The 15,099-nt window shown below is 38.8% G+C and overlaps 1 protein-coding gene across 1 annotated transcript in view; it reads right to left on the bottom strand.

Moving 5' to 3' along the window:
* The window catches only part of QSER1 (glutamine and serine rich 1), an 86,410-nt gene that overhangs the window by 20,779 nt on the left and 50,532 nt on the right, over nt 1–15,099 (bottom strand). The window contains 3 exon segments of the mRNA XM_020963938.2: nt 9,849–10,026; nt 10,028–13,111; nt 13,113–13,483. Coding sequence (XP_020819597.2) covers nt 9,849–10,026; nt 10,028–13,111; nt 13,113–13,483 — 3,633 coding nt within the window.

The following is a 15,099-nucleotide window of genomic DNA, read 5'->3' as shown; positions in this document are numbered from 1 at the left end:
GCATGTCAACCTAGGGAGAAGCCTGTGGGCCCTAGGGGAAGAGTCTAGACAGAAAAGTCCAACATGGGAGACAGCATAGTGAAACATTCCAGCTAGTACCAGGGGCTAGTGAAGAAAGCCCTGAAGCTATGTGTAAGAGTAGGAATCCCAGCCAGACTTGTGAGAATCTAGCTAAGAAACCTGGAACATGGAGCTAAGCTGCTCTGATCATCAACTGGCCTCAAAAGCGTGTGAATCTTGGACCAGCAGCATAATGAATATGCCCCAGATCAGAACCATCAAGGGTACGCCAACCTTAAGCAACGATAGTATTCCATCACACTTGCTCATCTATCCCCCAACTGATTGGCACTCCCTCAAACTCCCTTTTTTTTTTTTACACCTCCAAAGAGAGAAAATATTTTTTGTACATCCTTCGTTTGTTTTGCTTAGAACTAATCCTTCCTTTAACCTACCCTTCTTCTAATTCCTCCCTCCCTCTTCCCTTCCTATTTTCCTGTTGAGTGAAATATGTGTGTATTCTTTCCTTTGACCAGTTCAGATGAGAGATGAAGTGTCAGCCGCTCTCCCTATCCCCTCCCTTCTCTTTGTATATACTTCTACTTGTGTACCTTAATTATATGAGATAAATTTTTAACCTAATCTTCTCTTTTCCCTCACCACTGTATTCCTCTTTACCTCTTTCCATTCTTAAGATCATCAAGACATGTCTTGAAGACAAGAATCACTTCCAGGCCTTTTCTAATTAGACTCCCTCTGTGACCCCTGAAGATGATAGAGTCCAGACATATATATATATATATATATATATATAATCTCCGCATATTTGAATACAAGCCATTTATCCTTCTTTAGTTAATTATTTTGGTTTACCTTTTTCTTTACATCCATGTTTCTATTTATTCCTGTGTTTTGAACTTCAAAGTTTCTACAAAGCTCTGGTTTTTCATCAGGAATGCTTGGCAGTTCTCTATTTCATTAAAGGTCTTTCTTTTTTTTTTTTCCTTCTGTAGCATTATACTCAGTTTAGCTGGATAAGTTATTCCTAATTGTCAAGCCCACATCCTATATTGGTGGCAGCTGAATTATGATCCAAATTGTGGCTCCTCAATTCAATATTCGAAATCTTTCTTTCCGGCTCTACAAGGTTATTTTTGTTTTTTTTTTTTTAATTTGACCTGGAACAGAAGTTCCCAAAGTGGGTGATATCATTCCCTATGGCACACTGGAATAATGGGGGGGAGGGGAGCAGCAGTAGCCTCAGGTGCAATTGGGGGGCACTGAATAAAAATAATGGGGTGGTGGAAACATAAGGAAAGAAGAGAAGAAAATTTTGAAAAACCATTCATACACATTTCATTTGTTGTGTAACAAGAGTTAAAAGTTGTAGTGATTACATTATTTTCCAAATAAACACAAAATACAAGTAAAACTGATCAGTGGTCAAGTACACTAACAGGTCTTAACAAGCAAGTGTTAGCAGACGAGTGTTATGCATTGCTGGGAAGTCCAGCATGCACTGGCAGTAATATGTGTGTGTAATGACTTCTTTACAATACGATATGATTACATGATGCAATACCGCATCACCAAAATTTCAATGCAGGAAAAAACCCACAAATTTACAATTATCTAATTTAAGATGCATCATTACAAAATATTTTGTACTTTTTCAAAATGATGCAAATTTCAAAGAAAAACATTAAAGAATTTTTTTTAAAAAGTAGATTTCCAGTGGAGTGCTGAGTAAATTTTTTTTTCTTAAAAGAGAGCAGTAGTCCAAATAGATTTGGAACCTCCGACCTGAAAGATCTGGATTTTGGCTATCATGATCTTGAGAGTTTTCATTTTGGAGTTTCTTTCAGGAAACTGGTAGATTCTTGCTATTTCTACTTTGCCATAATAGATCTGAACAGTGTTCTTTTGAGATTTCTTGGAATGGAATATCTAGGTTTGTTTGTTGTTGTTGTTTTGGTTTTGGTTGTGACATCCAGAGTCTAATAATTCTTAAATTTTCTGTCAATCTATTTTTCAGGTCAGTTGTTTTTGCTATGATTCCATTTAATCTCTTCCGTGTACACATACACATGTGTCTGTGTTTTCCTCAGTCTTCTGACTTTGTTATTTCTTGTTACTTTATGGAATTACTGGTTTCTACTGGGTCCATTCTAATTTTCAGGGAGTTTGTTGCTCTGAAGTTGTCAATTCCCTTTCCAATTCTTTCTTCCATAGCTCTCATTTCTTTCCCATTTTTTTCCCCTCAAGTGCTCTCATTTCTTCTACAAAAACATTTAACTTTCTTGGGGAAAAAAAAAGCTCTTGTATCTCTTCTAGAAATTCTAGTTTAATTTGTGAACAAGCTGTTTTTCTCTGAGGTTTTGCTTTAAGATGTACTGGAGACATTCTCGAGTTTGTGTCCCTGAGCTTCCCTGTCACCACAATAGCTCTAGATTTTATTTATTATTTTTTTGGCTAATTCTTCCAGTATACTTCTCAACTTCAGGTCTGATGTTAGGGCTAAGCTTTGCAATACCCCTGGAAGGAAGATCAGGCCACATCCTATTGCTGCTTTCTTGGGGTACTGAGTAACTGTCTCATCCTAGGATCTCAGGGAAAAGGCTGGTCCCAAATTTTCAATGGTCCCAAAGTGGTTTCAACTAGAGTAAAATCTGATTGCTGCTCCCTGGTCTGAACCCTGCAAGTTCCTAACATTGAGTTTGGTCTGAGCAAAATCAGAACATTGCTGGACTTGGTCCCTATTAACCAGCCAGAACATTCTGTTCATTCAGAATGAGACTTGTAGGCTACCCTTTGGTCTGGGATTCCTGTCCTGGTTAATCCTCTGCAGGATGGCCTCTAGATGGTGAAACAGACCCTGATCTGCTCCTGGGATCAAAGTGATACACTGCTGCTGGTTTCTAAACTTCTTCTTTTGGCCCAAATCCTCCTACTAGGGAATGGCACCTTCCTCGCCCCACACAAATCCCTAGGTCTGCTCTAGATCTGTGACCTGGGACTGAGTAGCGGGCAACAAAGTTGGCACCTGTCCCAGGCATGATTCCCTGTTACACGGCTTCCACCCATAGCATTTGCTTGGCCTGATCCCACTCCTAAGGTCCTCAGACCTCTCCACCTCTTTATACTGATCTGAGTTAGATAAATGACTTCTCAGAATTTCCCCCATCAGGATTCCATCTGGTGCATTTTCTAAGTCTGTTTGAAGGAATTCTGCAAAGGGGAACCTGGCTGCACTTTTGCTGACAGTCAGACCACCATCTTGGCTCGACCCTGGGACTCTTCATCGAATTAGGACTTGACTCTATGATATTTGTTGTTGTTCTAGAGCAGGATGGACAACGTAGTGCCCGATCATGCCCATGGTGAAGACCATGGGCAGGACCACACAGAGGCCAATGGTAAGAGTCCAACAGCAGTAGCTCAGATTCTGCCATTGTGGAAAGGCATTATGGTCTTGGATCTATGGGAGTGGTGGCCACTCTAGTGCTGGGGTTCTTTCCCTCCTAAGAACCCTGGGGGAAAGCAGCCACAACTTCAGCTAGGGCCCTAATTCTGATTCTTAAGCATCATCAAACTGGGCTCCCTTTACCTTCACCCTTCTGCTGGACCTATATCCCTCTAACATTATAGTCTCTCTAAAATTTTGTCAAAAGTACATTTTATTGCTATCTTTTGTTTTTATATTGCTTAGATTTTCCTCTATAGTTTCCCCCCTCTCAGACAACTGTACCTCATAATGAATTTTTTTGAAAGGAGGAAGAGGAAAAAAAATTCAGCAAAACTGAATGACATATCACTACTAGGTCTGTATCCCAAAGAGATCCAAAAAAAAGGGGAAAAGGACCTAGTTGTACAAGAATATTTACATCATGTCTTTTTGTAGTGGCAAAGAACTGGAAATTGAGGAAATCCCTATCAACTGGAGAATGACTGAACAAATTGTAGTACATGAATGTAATGGAATACAAGCAATACGAGAATACAAGAAATGATGAGCAAATTTCAGAAAAACCTGTAAAGATGTGAACTGAGGCAAGGTGAAGTGAGCAGAACCGGAGAACATTGTACACAATAACCGCAACACTGTACAATGATCAACTATAAATAACTTAGCTATTCCCAGCAATACAAGCATCTAAGACAATTCCAAAGGTCTCATGAGGAAAAATGCTATTATATACAGAGAAAAAACTGATGGCTTCTGAATGCAGATTGAAGCATACTATTTTCACTTTATTTTTTTCATGTTTTTTTTTTCTTTTGGTCTGTTCCTTGTTTCACAACATGACTAATACAGAAATGTTTTACATGACTGTATGTATATATAACCTTCATTAAACTGCTTATCTTGAATGGGAGAGAGAGAGAAAATCTGGAACTCAAAATTTTGAAATTCATGTGAAAATGTGTCTTTACACGTAATTAGAAAAAATACTATTTTAAAAAACTGAATGACACATGGAGAAAGTCTATTACATACAGTGTTTCACACCTGTGGATTCCAAGTTCTGCAAAGAAGCATGGGAGATGTCTTCTCCTATCTTTTCTTTCAGCCAAACTTGTTCTTGATAATTTCAGAATTATTTTGTGGTGGTTGTACTTCCCATTTACACTGTTCTGCCTGTTTACTCTAGTTTGCATCAGTTCATGCAGTTCTTTAGAAGGTTCTCTCTGTATTCACCATGCCTTTTTTGCTTACAGCAAAATAAAATATTCCATTATATCAATGTTATTAGTTTATCTACTCCCCAACTGATCGCCATCTACTTTATTTCCAATTCTTTGCTATAATAAAAAATGTTAATAAAGATTTTAGTGAAGGGAGTTTCCAGGGTAAGAACACTGTTATGGTAAGGGAAAAAGTCCTGGAAGTAAGAAGTAGATTCCAAGGAGGAATAACTACCAACTCATATGCTTACTTTCTCATCTACACATAATTTTTTGAGGGTAATGTACTCATACATAAAAGCTATCCTTGACGAGAGGGAAGTTGGAAGGCTTTCACTAGTGATATTCCACAGTAGACTCATCTTTATAAGTACACTGCCTATGTAAAGAATGCATAAGTATTTAAAGAATGTGTACTCCTGAGCAGTAGAAAAAACACTAGATCTGGAGTAAAAAGATTTAGATTTGAATCTCTGCTGTGCCAAATATTACCTGTGTGACCTTATATGCTTTCAAATCTACCTACTCAGCCCCAGCCTCTTTACTGACCTTCAGTTTCCATCTCCCTTTCATACATCTTGAATTGGATGTCCAGGAGACCTCTTGAACTTACCATGTTCAAAACAGAATTCATTATCTTTCTCCCCTGAGCCCTCCCCAACTTCAACCACTGCCATTACTGTACAGGGCAACTTCATCCTCCCAGTCCCTCAGGGGTTCTCCATATAGAGTCTTCCTGGACACCTTACTATCTCTCACCTACCCCCAACCATATCCATTTTGTTACCAAGGCCTGTGAATTCTGCCTTTGTAAGATTTCTCAAATAAGACCCTCTTCTCTCCCCAATACTGGCAACAGTCTGGTACAGGCCCTTATCACTTCTCACCTGGACTAATATAAAGTCTGCTGGTCTGATCATACCCCTCCCCTACTCAATAAACTCCAGTGGCTCCCCTCTGTCTCTAGAATCAAATACAATGTGCAGCTGGGCATTCAAAGCCCTTCATAATCCCACTTCTCCTACTTTTCCAGTCTTCTTACATCTTACTCCCCGGCGAGCGCTCTTTGATCCAGTGACAGTGGCCTCCTGGCTGTGCCACAAACAAGACATTCCTGTTCTTGGCTTTTGAATCACGGAATAAGAGATTTATTGACTAAAATTCAGGACGAGAGGCCCTTCACCTATGAGCCAAATAGGACCTCTTCAGTGATATGCAGACCTTTCAGGAGAAAGACCGACACTAACCATTCATTTAGACACACTATAAGCAATGCATGCTGTGCAATGTACTGAGGAAAAAAACAAAGAATATATCTGCAAAAGAGATTACAATCTAATAATTTTTTTGCATTGTATGATATTCCAAAGAGACTTAGGACAAGGCATTTGTGTGCCTTACGTAGGCTTTACAAACTTTCCAGTGTGTATCACCCCCTAAAACAATCATTTCCAAATGTTTTTGATTGTGTATACCTATAAATAAAATTTTTTTTACCTTCTAAGTACCTCCTTTAAGACTCAGCTCCGGTGCTGCCTTCTCTAAGGAACCCTTCAAGATTTGCTCAGCTACTAATGGCACCCCCTATTCCCTATCATTGTTTCCTCCAGCTAGACTGTATCTTAGCATTCCCAGAGACTAGCACACTGCCCAGGACATAATAAGCACTTTACAAATGTTTGCCGATTGATGTATCACCTACCACTCACCTTCCCAACCCACCTCTCCTTGGCTACTGCTGCTGCTGCTGAGCTTTCATCTGTTCCCATCATCACCATCACCACCAACCAAAATTTTTCAAAACCGATGGAGAGGAACAGAAGAAATGTGAGGCTGCCCTGACAGTCTTGATGTGCCACATCTGTCTGACTGCTGAGGACCACTGCCAAGTCTGTCCACGGTGCCACTGCTGGAGCCCAGCTGAACCGCTATAACATCCACTCAAGTAAAAGGGCCTCTGGCTGAAACCATCTGAGCAAGAACAGGGAGGCTGCAGGCACTTACATTCTTCATACATTCCCACCAACTGTTGTGAGCTCTCAAGTGCACAGTCCCCAGTCTGGAGATCCTGCAGCAGAGGCTTTGATTCTTTTGTTCTGGCCAATAAATACCACCACAGAATAACCACCTGCGTGATTCAGGGTCAAAAAAGAATTTTCTGGCATTCCAAATGTTTTTATACTCTTACTGTATTCTCCTTATGTATTCTGTCCTAAGTGGTTGCCTACTTTACCTCTACCCCTAATCAGAATCCCAGGAAGAAGAACCTAAAGAAGGGAAAATCTAGCTATTCTCCTCGTTGTATACTCTTTTCTTCTCAGTTCTTTTCATTATAATCATTCCTTGTTGAGATTATAGACTTCACAAGATTACTTAAAACACCTTGAAACTATAATTTCAAACCTGTGTTTTTCATATCCCATCTCAGGAATTCAATTAGGCACAAACAACTGTTCCATTAATTCTACACTAAAAATATCAAAGAATCATCTTTAGAAATTCTGTTTTTAAGAAGTACAAACACCCTCCTGCTTAACTTCTTTCCCCCTTTGGCTAAAAGAAAGACTCACCAAGGAGAGGGGTGTATATATAGCAACGACTGATAGAAAACCAAAAACAATCAAATTTTAAAAACAAGAGTTCGTACTCACTTTTTCACACTTTATTAGTATAGTTCCCTCCCCAAATATGAAAAGAAAGCTGGATATGTGAAGAATTTAGTGATTTTTATTAAAATTTCCATAATTATAAGATCAGAAATCTAGACCTGTAAGGGACCTCATAAGCCATCTAATCCAACCTCTTAATTTTATAGAAGGAACGAGGTTCATGGATGTGATTTGCCCAAAGTCATTTAATTACCAAGTATGAGAGATGTAATTTAAACCCTGGGCCTTTGACTCTAGTCACACTACCCTTTCCACTAACCCCTACTACTTCTTTAGACCATTATTGTGTACTGCAGTGGTGTCAGACTCAAATCGAAATGGATCCCATGCAGCAAACTGACTTAAAAAACATTATCTAAGTTATACTGCATTTTTATTTATTTTGTTAAATGTTTCCCAATTACATTTTAATATGATTTGCACTTGGGAGTTTTGGGGGAATTTTGCAGCTGAGAGTCAATACACAGCAGTGCTGCTTCCTTTTCCTCAAAGTACTCCCTGAATTGTCATCCAAAACCTCCACTGCCTTGTAGATGGTCTTTAGAATGGTCATGGCTTTTCTGACCCAGAGAACCCAGTGCTGGGCAAACACCCGAAGATATCAAAGGCAGATCCCCCACACACCAAAGTCTGTCTACAGCCTCACTTTTTGTAATAGCAAAACACAGCCAACAAAACCAGTACTCAATGATTGTAGAATAGCTAAACAAACTGTGATATAGGAATGTAATGGCATATTACTGCACTTCAAGAAACAACGTATGTGGAGAATACAAAGAAGACACAGGAACAGATAAAAGAGACATCTATGGAACCAGGAAAACAACATAGATAACTCAAAGAACAAAAAAACCTGAAATTTAACATTATGTAATTGTAATGCCTAAGTGTGATTCAGAAGAAGAGTACAGATGTGGAATGACATACTGTCAGACTTAGTTATATGCTGTTAGTTTTGATGACTTTTTTTTTTCTTTCCTCTCACTTTTATTCTTAAAAAAAAAAAAAGGATAACTCTGGGAGCGGAAGGAACAAGGGGCACGTTGAGAGATAAAGGTGATCTTAAAACAAAATACATCAATAAAGTTAAACTCCCCCCCCCAATGATATGAAATGGTTGAAAAATACATGCAGGATGCATGTAGCCAACATGGTGGTAAATCTCTCTGAATTACGTTAGGTCAGTCCTTGGGTAACATACAATTTCATGCTTTCCAACTTGGTGGGACCTACCAGAGCATGTACTTTGCCTATACAGCCTTTGATAACCCAGGATTCTCTCTATGCCATAGTGAGACATCAGAGAACAACTCTTGAGAAGAGAGTCCTTACACAAGGATACATATTTACATATTTAAATATAAACTTATCAAACTTTGTCCAAAGAGTTTTAGAACATCAGTTATTTGGCATCACTTTTGTAAATTAAAGATTGTTTCAAATCCAGAGAAATGAAACTATGTACCACAGAGTTTGACTCTTAGAACACCACTTAAAAATAAACAAAAAAAATCCCACTGAAATTGCCAATGTTCCATTTCATCTGGTGGTCAGAATCTTCTAACACCTGGGAAACGGGGGTGAGAAGCATCTTCAAAACCACAGCAGAACAGTCAAATCTTACAGAAGAAATCCTGCCATCTGATAGGAATGGAATAGATAAGATGACTAAGTAGATAATGAGAGCTTGCTTTATGAAGATTACCACAACCCTGGGATCCCTTAAAGTCTAAGGACTTTAGGGGCAAGCCTGACTAAGGAAATGTTTGAGCTGCTTTAAAAAGGAGGTAGCAACTGCTCCATGTTCTTATAATAAGATTTGTTTGGAGCTCTCTCTTAAGTTGCTTTCTATTCTATCTCCTAATATCAACCAACTCTCAGTCTGTCTTATGCAAATGAACATGTAAGTACGATCACATATGCACACATGTGTGCCCACCCACACTCTGGTGACCACATTTACCACGTCAACTGATCTGACGTCAACTCTTGTCTCCAGGAAAGCTCTTAGCTGCTATCCTGGTTGGTGAGCTTGGCAATCCTGCTGGCATATCTATTCATACCTTCCTTAACCTTTACTTAGCTCCTTGTCTTTCCTTCAATCCAGACCTCAACTGCCTTGCCTAAGACAGGATAAAGTTCTTTCCCAAAGTATTTCAAATGAATTTTCCAATTTTTCTAGACAATTTTTAAATTATTTGTCAGAAGCCACTATGAAAGAAAGTGCTAGATATGACCACCCCGCTCTCCACTCCTCACCCCAACCCCCAAGGAAGATAATAGCAATGTAGCATCCACTCCAGCAAGGTAATCACTTCTTCCTGACAAAGTCATTTGAAATTAAGACACATGTCACCTACAGACCAATATTTTCCATCCCATTCCCATCTCTGTGCCTACTTTAATAAAAAAAAAACTTAGAACTGATAATACCTCTAGAAATTATTATGCTAATGCTAAATTACAATCATGACTGCCAATGGAAAATTTTACCTGATTTATTTTTTTTATCAGAAGCATCATCCAAAGTAGATAAAACAGTGGAGATGCTCTTCTGGAGATCATTACTACATCCTCCAGAATCTTCATCATCAGAAGAAAATGAAGGTAAAGCTTCAAAGTTTTTCTTGAGTTCATCAATTTTTCTAGAAGGACTAAAGCCCCCAGTTTCTAGACACTGCAGATGAAGAAGATGAAGTCTTTGGGAGTTGGGTGTGGCAAGGTGCACGAACAACCTGGGTCCCTGGCCGCCTAGTCCGATTTGGCATTCGTACAGCAGGGGCTGAAAACTGCTGTTTGGGTCCAGATTTCAGAAAGTCTAAAAAAGAGGCAATAAATCCTGTTTTCACTTCTGGCTGCTTCTCCTCAACTTCTCTGATCTTCTGTCTCATTTTTTCTTGATGCTGATAACCATCATGACAACACTCTGAACTAGGAGAAGAATTCTGACGTTTATTTTGTGGGGGCCATTTTACCTGTTTCTGGTTACTATTGTTATCATCCTCCTTCATTAGCCCCTTTCCTGTAAGTTTTTTCTTCTGAAGGTTGAACTGTATTATATCTTGGTCGTCATCTTCAGTCTTGACACTGATCATATCCCCAGGTTGTGCCATAACCATTAGAGGAAGTGAGACTTTATTCTGGGACCCTGTGGCACTACTGTCACTAGCCACATGAAATTCATTCTCTGAAACGGCACTTTCTCCACTTAGACTTTTACTACTAGTAACAAACTCTTGGTCTCTGTTGTTTAACAGGCCATCAGTGGGGACTTCATTGTCTTCTTCAGATTCATTAGTGATATGAGAGGTTTTGTTCACTGTATCAGAGCATTGCTGCTGCTCCTCAATTGCTGAGGGAGTGATATTTTGATCAGAAGTTTCAAGATGCTTTTGATCGAGGTTCATATTGTTTGAATGAATTATAGGTATGGATGAAAGATTTATAGTAATTTGGCCTCCATTTAAGGAAATGTTATTGAGATTCTCTGGTTTTCCAACCATGGCTGTCAGAGAGTTGAAGTCTGGAGTCACATGCCTAATATCTGTTGATTGCTGAAAATGGGATTTAGGGTCATCACCATTCTCAACTGTTGGAAGTGTTTCACTTGCAGCTGATTTGGCAAAATCAGATGGTGTAACCCCACAAGCAGCAGCAGTAGCTGCTAAGATGTCATCGTTTGATAAAATGTTTCTCTCATCACTGAGGAGTATTGACTCTGGAAAACACATGGAACCAAGGGAAACATACTGATTCTTTGAATCATGTTGATTTGGTTGATTAAAAATGCCTTTTGTCGCCAGATGTTGTTGTAATGGTTTAGAAGATTCTGAGAGATCCATTTTAATAACCTCAGAATTTTGAGGATGAAGCTGCTGCTGAGAATGTCCACCACTGCTTTGAATAATAGGGCCCTCCATTTGAAGGAATGGATGTACTATTTGCTGAGAACTCTGAACAGGCTGTATCTGTGTCGATATCTTTGCTTGGCTTAAGCCTGCCTGTAAAATTGACTGTTGAAAAATCTGCAAGTCATACCCAGACTCTAGAAGTACCTGTGAATTAGGCAAGTGTAGCTGATGAACTTGTCTTAAAGCATTAGTCTGAATTTGAATCTGTGGTGAAGGGTGAATAGCCTGATTATGTTGTTCTTGGACCTGTACTTCATGAACCTTAGGCAGAAGAGAATGTTGCTGGTTTAATTCTTTTGTATTTGTGTTTACTTGTGAAGTCTGCATTAAATTAGATGCTTTCTTAATATCATGGCTTGACACATTAGGCACTGGCCCAATTGACTGGGTAAGGTGTGTCATAGAGCTGCCCATTCTTTCCTCCTTTTCTTGCTCTTGTAGACTAACACCAACAACTTGATCTTCAAGGCAAGAATTACTTCTAATTACACTCTGAGGATATCTATCGTCTGCCTTTGAAATTCCGTAAGCTGGATCTTGAACATTAATTTCTCCATCAGGAAGCCTTTGGGTTGGTGATTCAAGAGATGCCGGCTGTTGTAACACTTGTAAATCTTGCACTGGAAAATCATCTTCTTGTTTTGAGGATGTATACATAGTAGAATCAGGCTTCCTTTCAGCATAAGATTTTGCTTCAGAGGAAGGTCTATTATTTTGTAAGGTTTGTGAATGAACAGGGGATGCAAAAGATGACTGGGCAGTTGGCAAAAATTTATGTGACTGTGGTGACGATGATCCTTGGGTCTGAGCACTTTGAGAAGAATGCATAGAAATATAATTCTGGGTTGAACTAGAAGCTGGTAAATTTTGAACTTGAGGTGAAGAAGAAAATGGAAGAGAAGATGATGTTAATGTTAGAGACTGACCTGAAGTATAGTTTTGTGAAGGGCTACCAGCTGACAAAACTTGTGATTGAGATGAGAAACTAACCTGTGATTGACTGACAGTAGATAAACCCTGAGAGTGACCAGAAGAATAGCTCTGAGACTGGCTAACTGAAGAAATATCTCTTGTTTGAGTAGAGTAGTTCTCATTTGTAATTGAAGATAAAACCTGTTGTTGATCAGAGGAGTAACTAACTGTCTGACTTTCAGAAGTTACTGTTTGAGATTGCCCAGAAAAAGTCAGTGTTTTATACAAGGGTGGCAACTTCTCAGCTTTATTGTGCGTGTAAACCTGTGAATGAACAATAGATGGCACATTATGTGACTGCGTGGAAGCATAATTTTGGGACTGGCTAACTGATAAAAGGCTGGGTAGCTGAGCTGTAGAATAAATTTGTGCTTGGCCTGATATCACAGAACTCTGGTTGTGTAAAGATTTGGAATAGCTTTGTTTTAGCACAGGAGGCATCACACTTTGAGGTTTAGGGGTCTTAGGTGACCTTGGTGGTTGCTTTGTAGAACAGTTTTTTCCTTTTGAAGTAGGAAGATAGCTGGGTGATGGAACTGTAGATGGGTAAGACTGAGCCATTCCCACTGAGACCTGAGAGGTCTTCTGTTGTGGTCCTCCATTGCTCACCTGAGTAGAATCTCCAATTGGGTTACAAGATAAAGATGGCTGCCTGGTTGTATCCTGAAAATCAGCTACACTGGCATTTGAAAAATAACTAGGTAAGGAATGCTGTGAACTAGTCAGTTGTGCCTGAAGAGACTGAGCATTTGAAGGCCGCTGATGGTGTTTAATAACACTACATTCTCGAAGAACTCTTTCAATGGATGTAGTAGAACCAGTAAAAACTGATGAGCTATAGGCTTGAGAAGCTTGCTGGGCTCCTCCAAGGGGGTGAAGACAACAAGCTAAACTGAGGTTGTAAGAGATGGGGTGCAGACTCTTGAGCTGAACGATATGTAGAAGACTGAGGCGGTATACTGGTACTTAACACAGAACTGCCCAGCCGTTCAAATGCCAAAGCGGTTGGAATAGTACCCTGTGAAGTCTTGATTTGTAGCAAAGGGTCATGAGGATTTAAAATACCATTTGAAGTACTACTGAAAGTTGAATCTTGAAGTGTCAGAGGTGGGGTGGTAGCAAAGTTTCTATTGCTGAAGGTGTTGGGATGCTGATAAGTGGAAAGAGTGGATGTTGATGGAAACGTTCCAGTGGTTGGCAAAGCTCCAGTAACAAACAGCTCAGTTGCTGTTGAGGAATGCATACCTATGAGGAGAAAAAAAACACAACCGGTATTTATAAAAGGAGAGCACAAACAAATAAATATCTACGTATGTAGTATAGATTTTATAACAATGAAAAATTCTCACATATACCTTACATCCTTACCTATAAGGAAAAAAAAATACTAATAGGAATAACTCTTGAAAATTCATGAACTTTAAAATTCGCTATCCAAAAGTACTTAGTTTTATTAAATCAGAAATTCATATATACAATTTTTAGTTCACATGACTGGGTATCTAATTGGAATTAACCTATTTTTACAACAGAGTAACAAAATAACTATAAAGCCAAGTATACATATTACATAGGTACACATTTTCACCTTCAAAAAGAATCTAGCCAAAAAACAAATTATAAAGTTAACTAAAAGGAACACAAAAATTATAATAATTAAGTTAACATTAAGCTGCCCGCAGTCTAAGTGACAAATACATTTTAAATATTAAGCTTAAAATACTAACAGGTTTCCGTTGTCAAAACAAACATGTTTTTCTTACATTTTAAATTTGAAATTTATTACTACTTACCAAAAAATATTACAAGAGATGCATGACAGTGAATAAAATGTGAGAAAATATTAAAGCATATGCTTTAGAAGTATTCCATAGCCCTAATATGTAGGTTCCACTTCTATTTCAATTCCCCCTCCTCTGTTAAATGTCAAAAAATGCTTCCTCCTCACAAAGATGAGAAAATATCTAGCACAGTACTAGCAACAGCAGGTACTCGTAACAATTAGTTTTTAATTATAAAATGACTACATAAATAGGCTACATGGCAATACAAGGCAATAGTAATTGAAACCTAAATTAATTTAAAATTATACTTACGTGATTCTGTCTTAGCATGTTGATGTATTAATTGTCATTAATACCATAATGCCCTAAAACCAAAGCAACATGGCACAGTGAAGAGAATGTTGCGCTTTGGTGTCAGAAGACTTGGGTTCACATCCTTTTTTTAACATCTTAACCTTTATGCACTGTAGGCAACTCCCCAGAGTTTATCTAGTAAGCCAAAACAGATTATGATGTGGGATAGTAGAGGGAGCCACATCAGCAGATCTCCATGCCAAAAGATTCTTTATATATTCCTTTGCAGGTTCCCTAGATAGATGTGTTGTATAAAAATGCAGAGAAGTGTGGAAAAAAAGGGAAGTGGTACACAGCAAATCTGTAGGCTATAATAGGAGATTTTAAATTCTGTGATTTCCCCATTCCCACAATAAAGACCCATTCACCACCACCCTCTCTGCCCAAATTTAATTTCCCAGCCAGGTTTAATACCAATCTCCAACTTTACCGAAAATGATGGCAGCAGTGACCTAACAGGTATGTACTGTGTGGTGTGGACAGCACACGTCCAAAGATAACTGAGAAAATTAGGGAGGAGTTGGAGTCTCATGATAGCATGGTAATCCATCCTAATCCTGTAAAATAGTCAAATACCTTCAGCTTTCACTCAACAAATGAACAGTACAGATGAATGTAAATGGAGTTCTAAAGGCCATCTTGTTCATCTCAGCATAAAACAGGTGGTAAATGTTGTTTGCACTTGATATCCTCAATTGGAGATACCATTTATCTCTGCTCTAC

The sequence above is a fragment of the Phascolarctos cinereus genome, unplaced genomic scaffold, assembly GCF_003287225.1.
Source record: "Phascolarctos cinereus isolate Bilbo 61053 unplaced genomic scaffold, phaCin_HiC Scaffold_9;HRSCAF=440, whole genome shotgun sequence".
Taxonomy (NCBI): domain Eukaryota; kingdom Metazoa; phylum Chordata; class Mammalia; order Diprotodontia; family Phascolarctidae; genus Phascolarctos; species Phascolarctos cinereus.
This window is presented reverse-complemented; position numbering and strand designations above follow the sequence as displayed.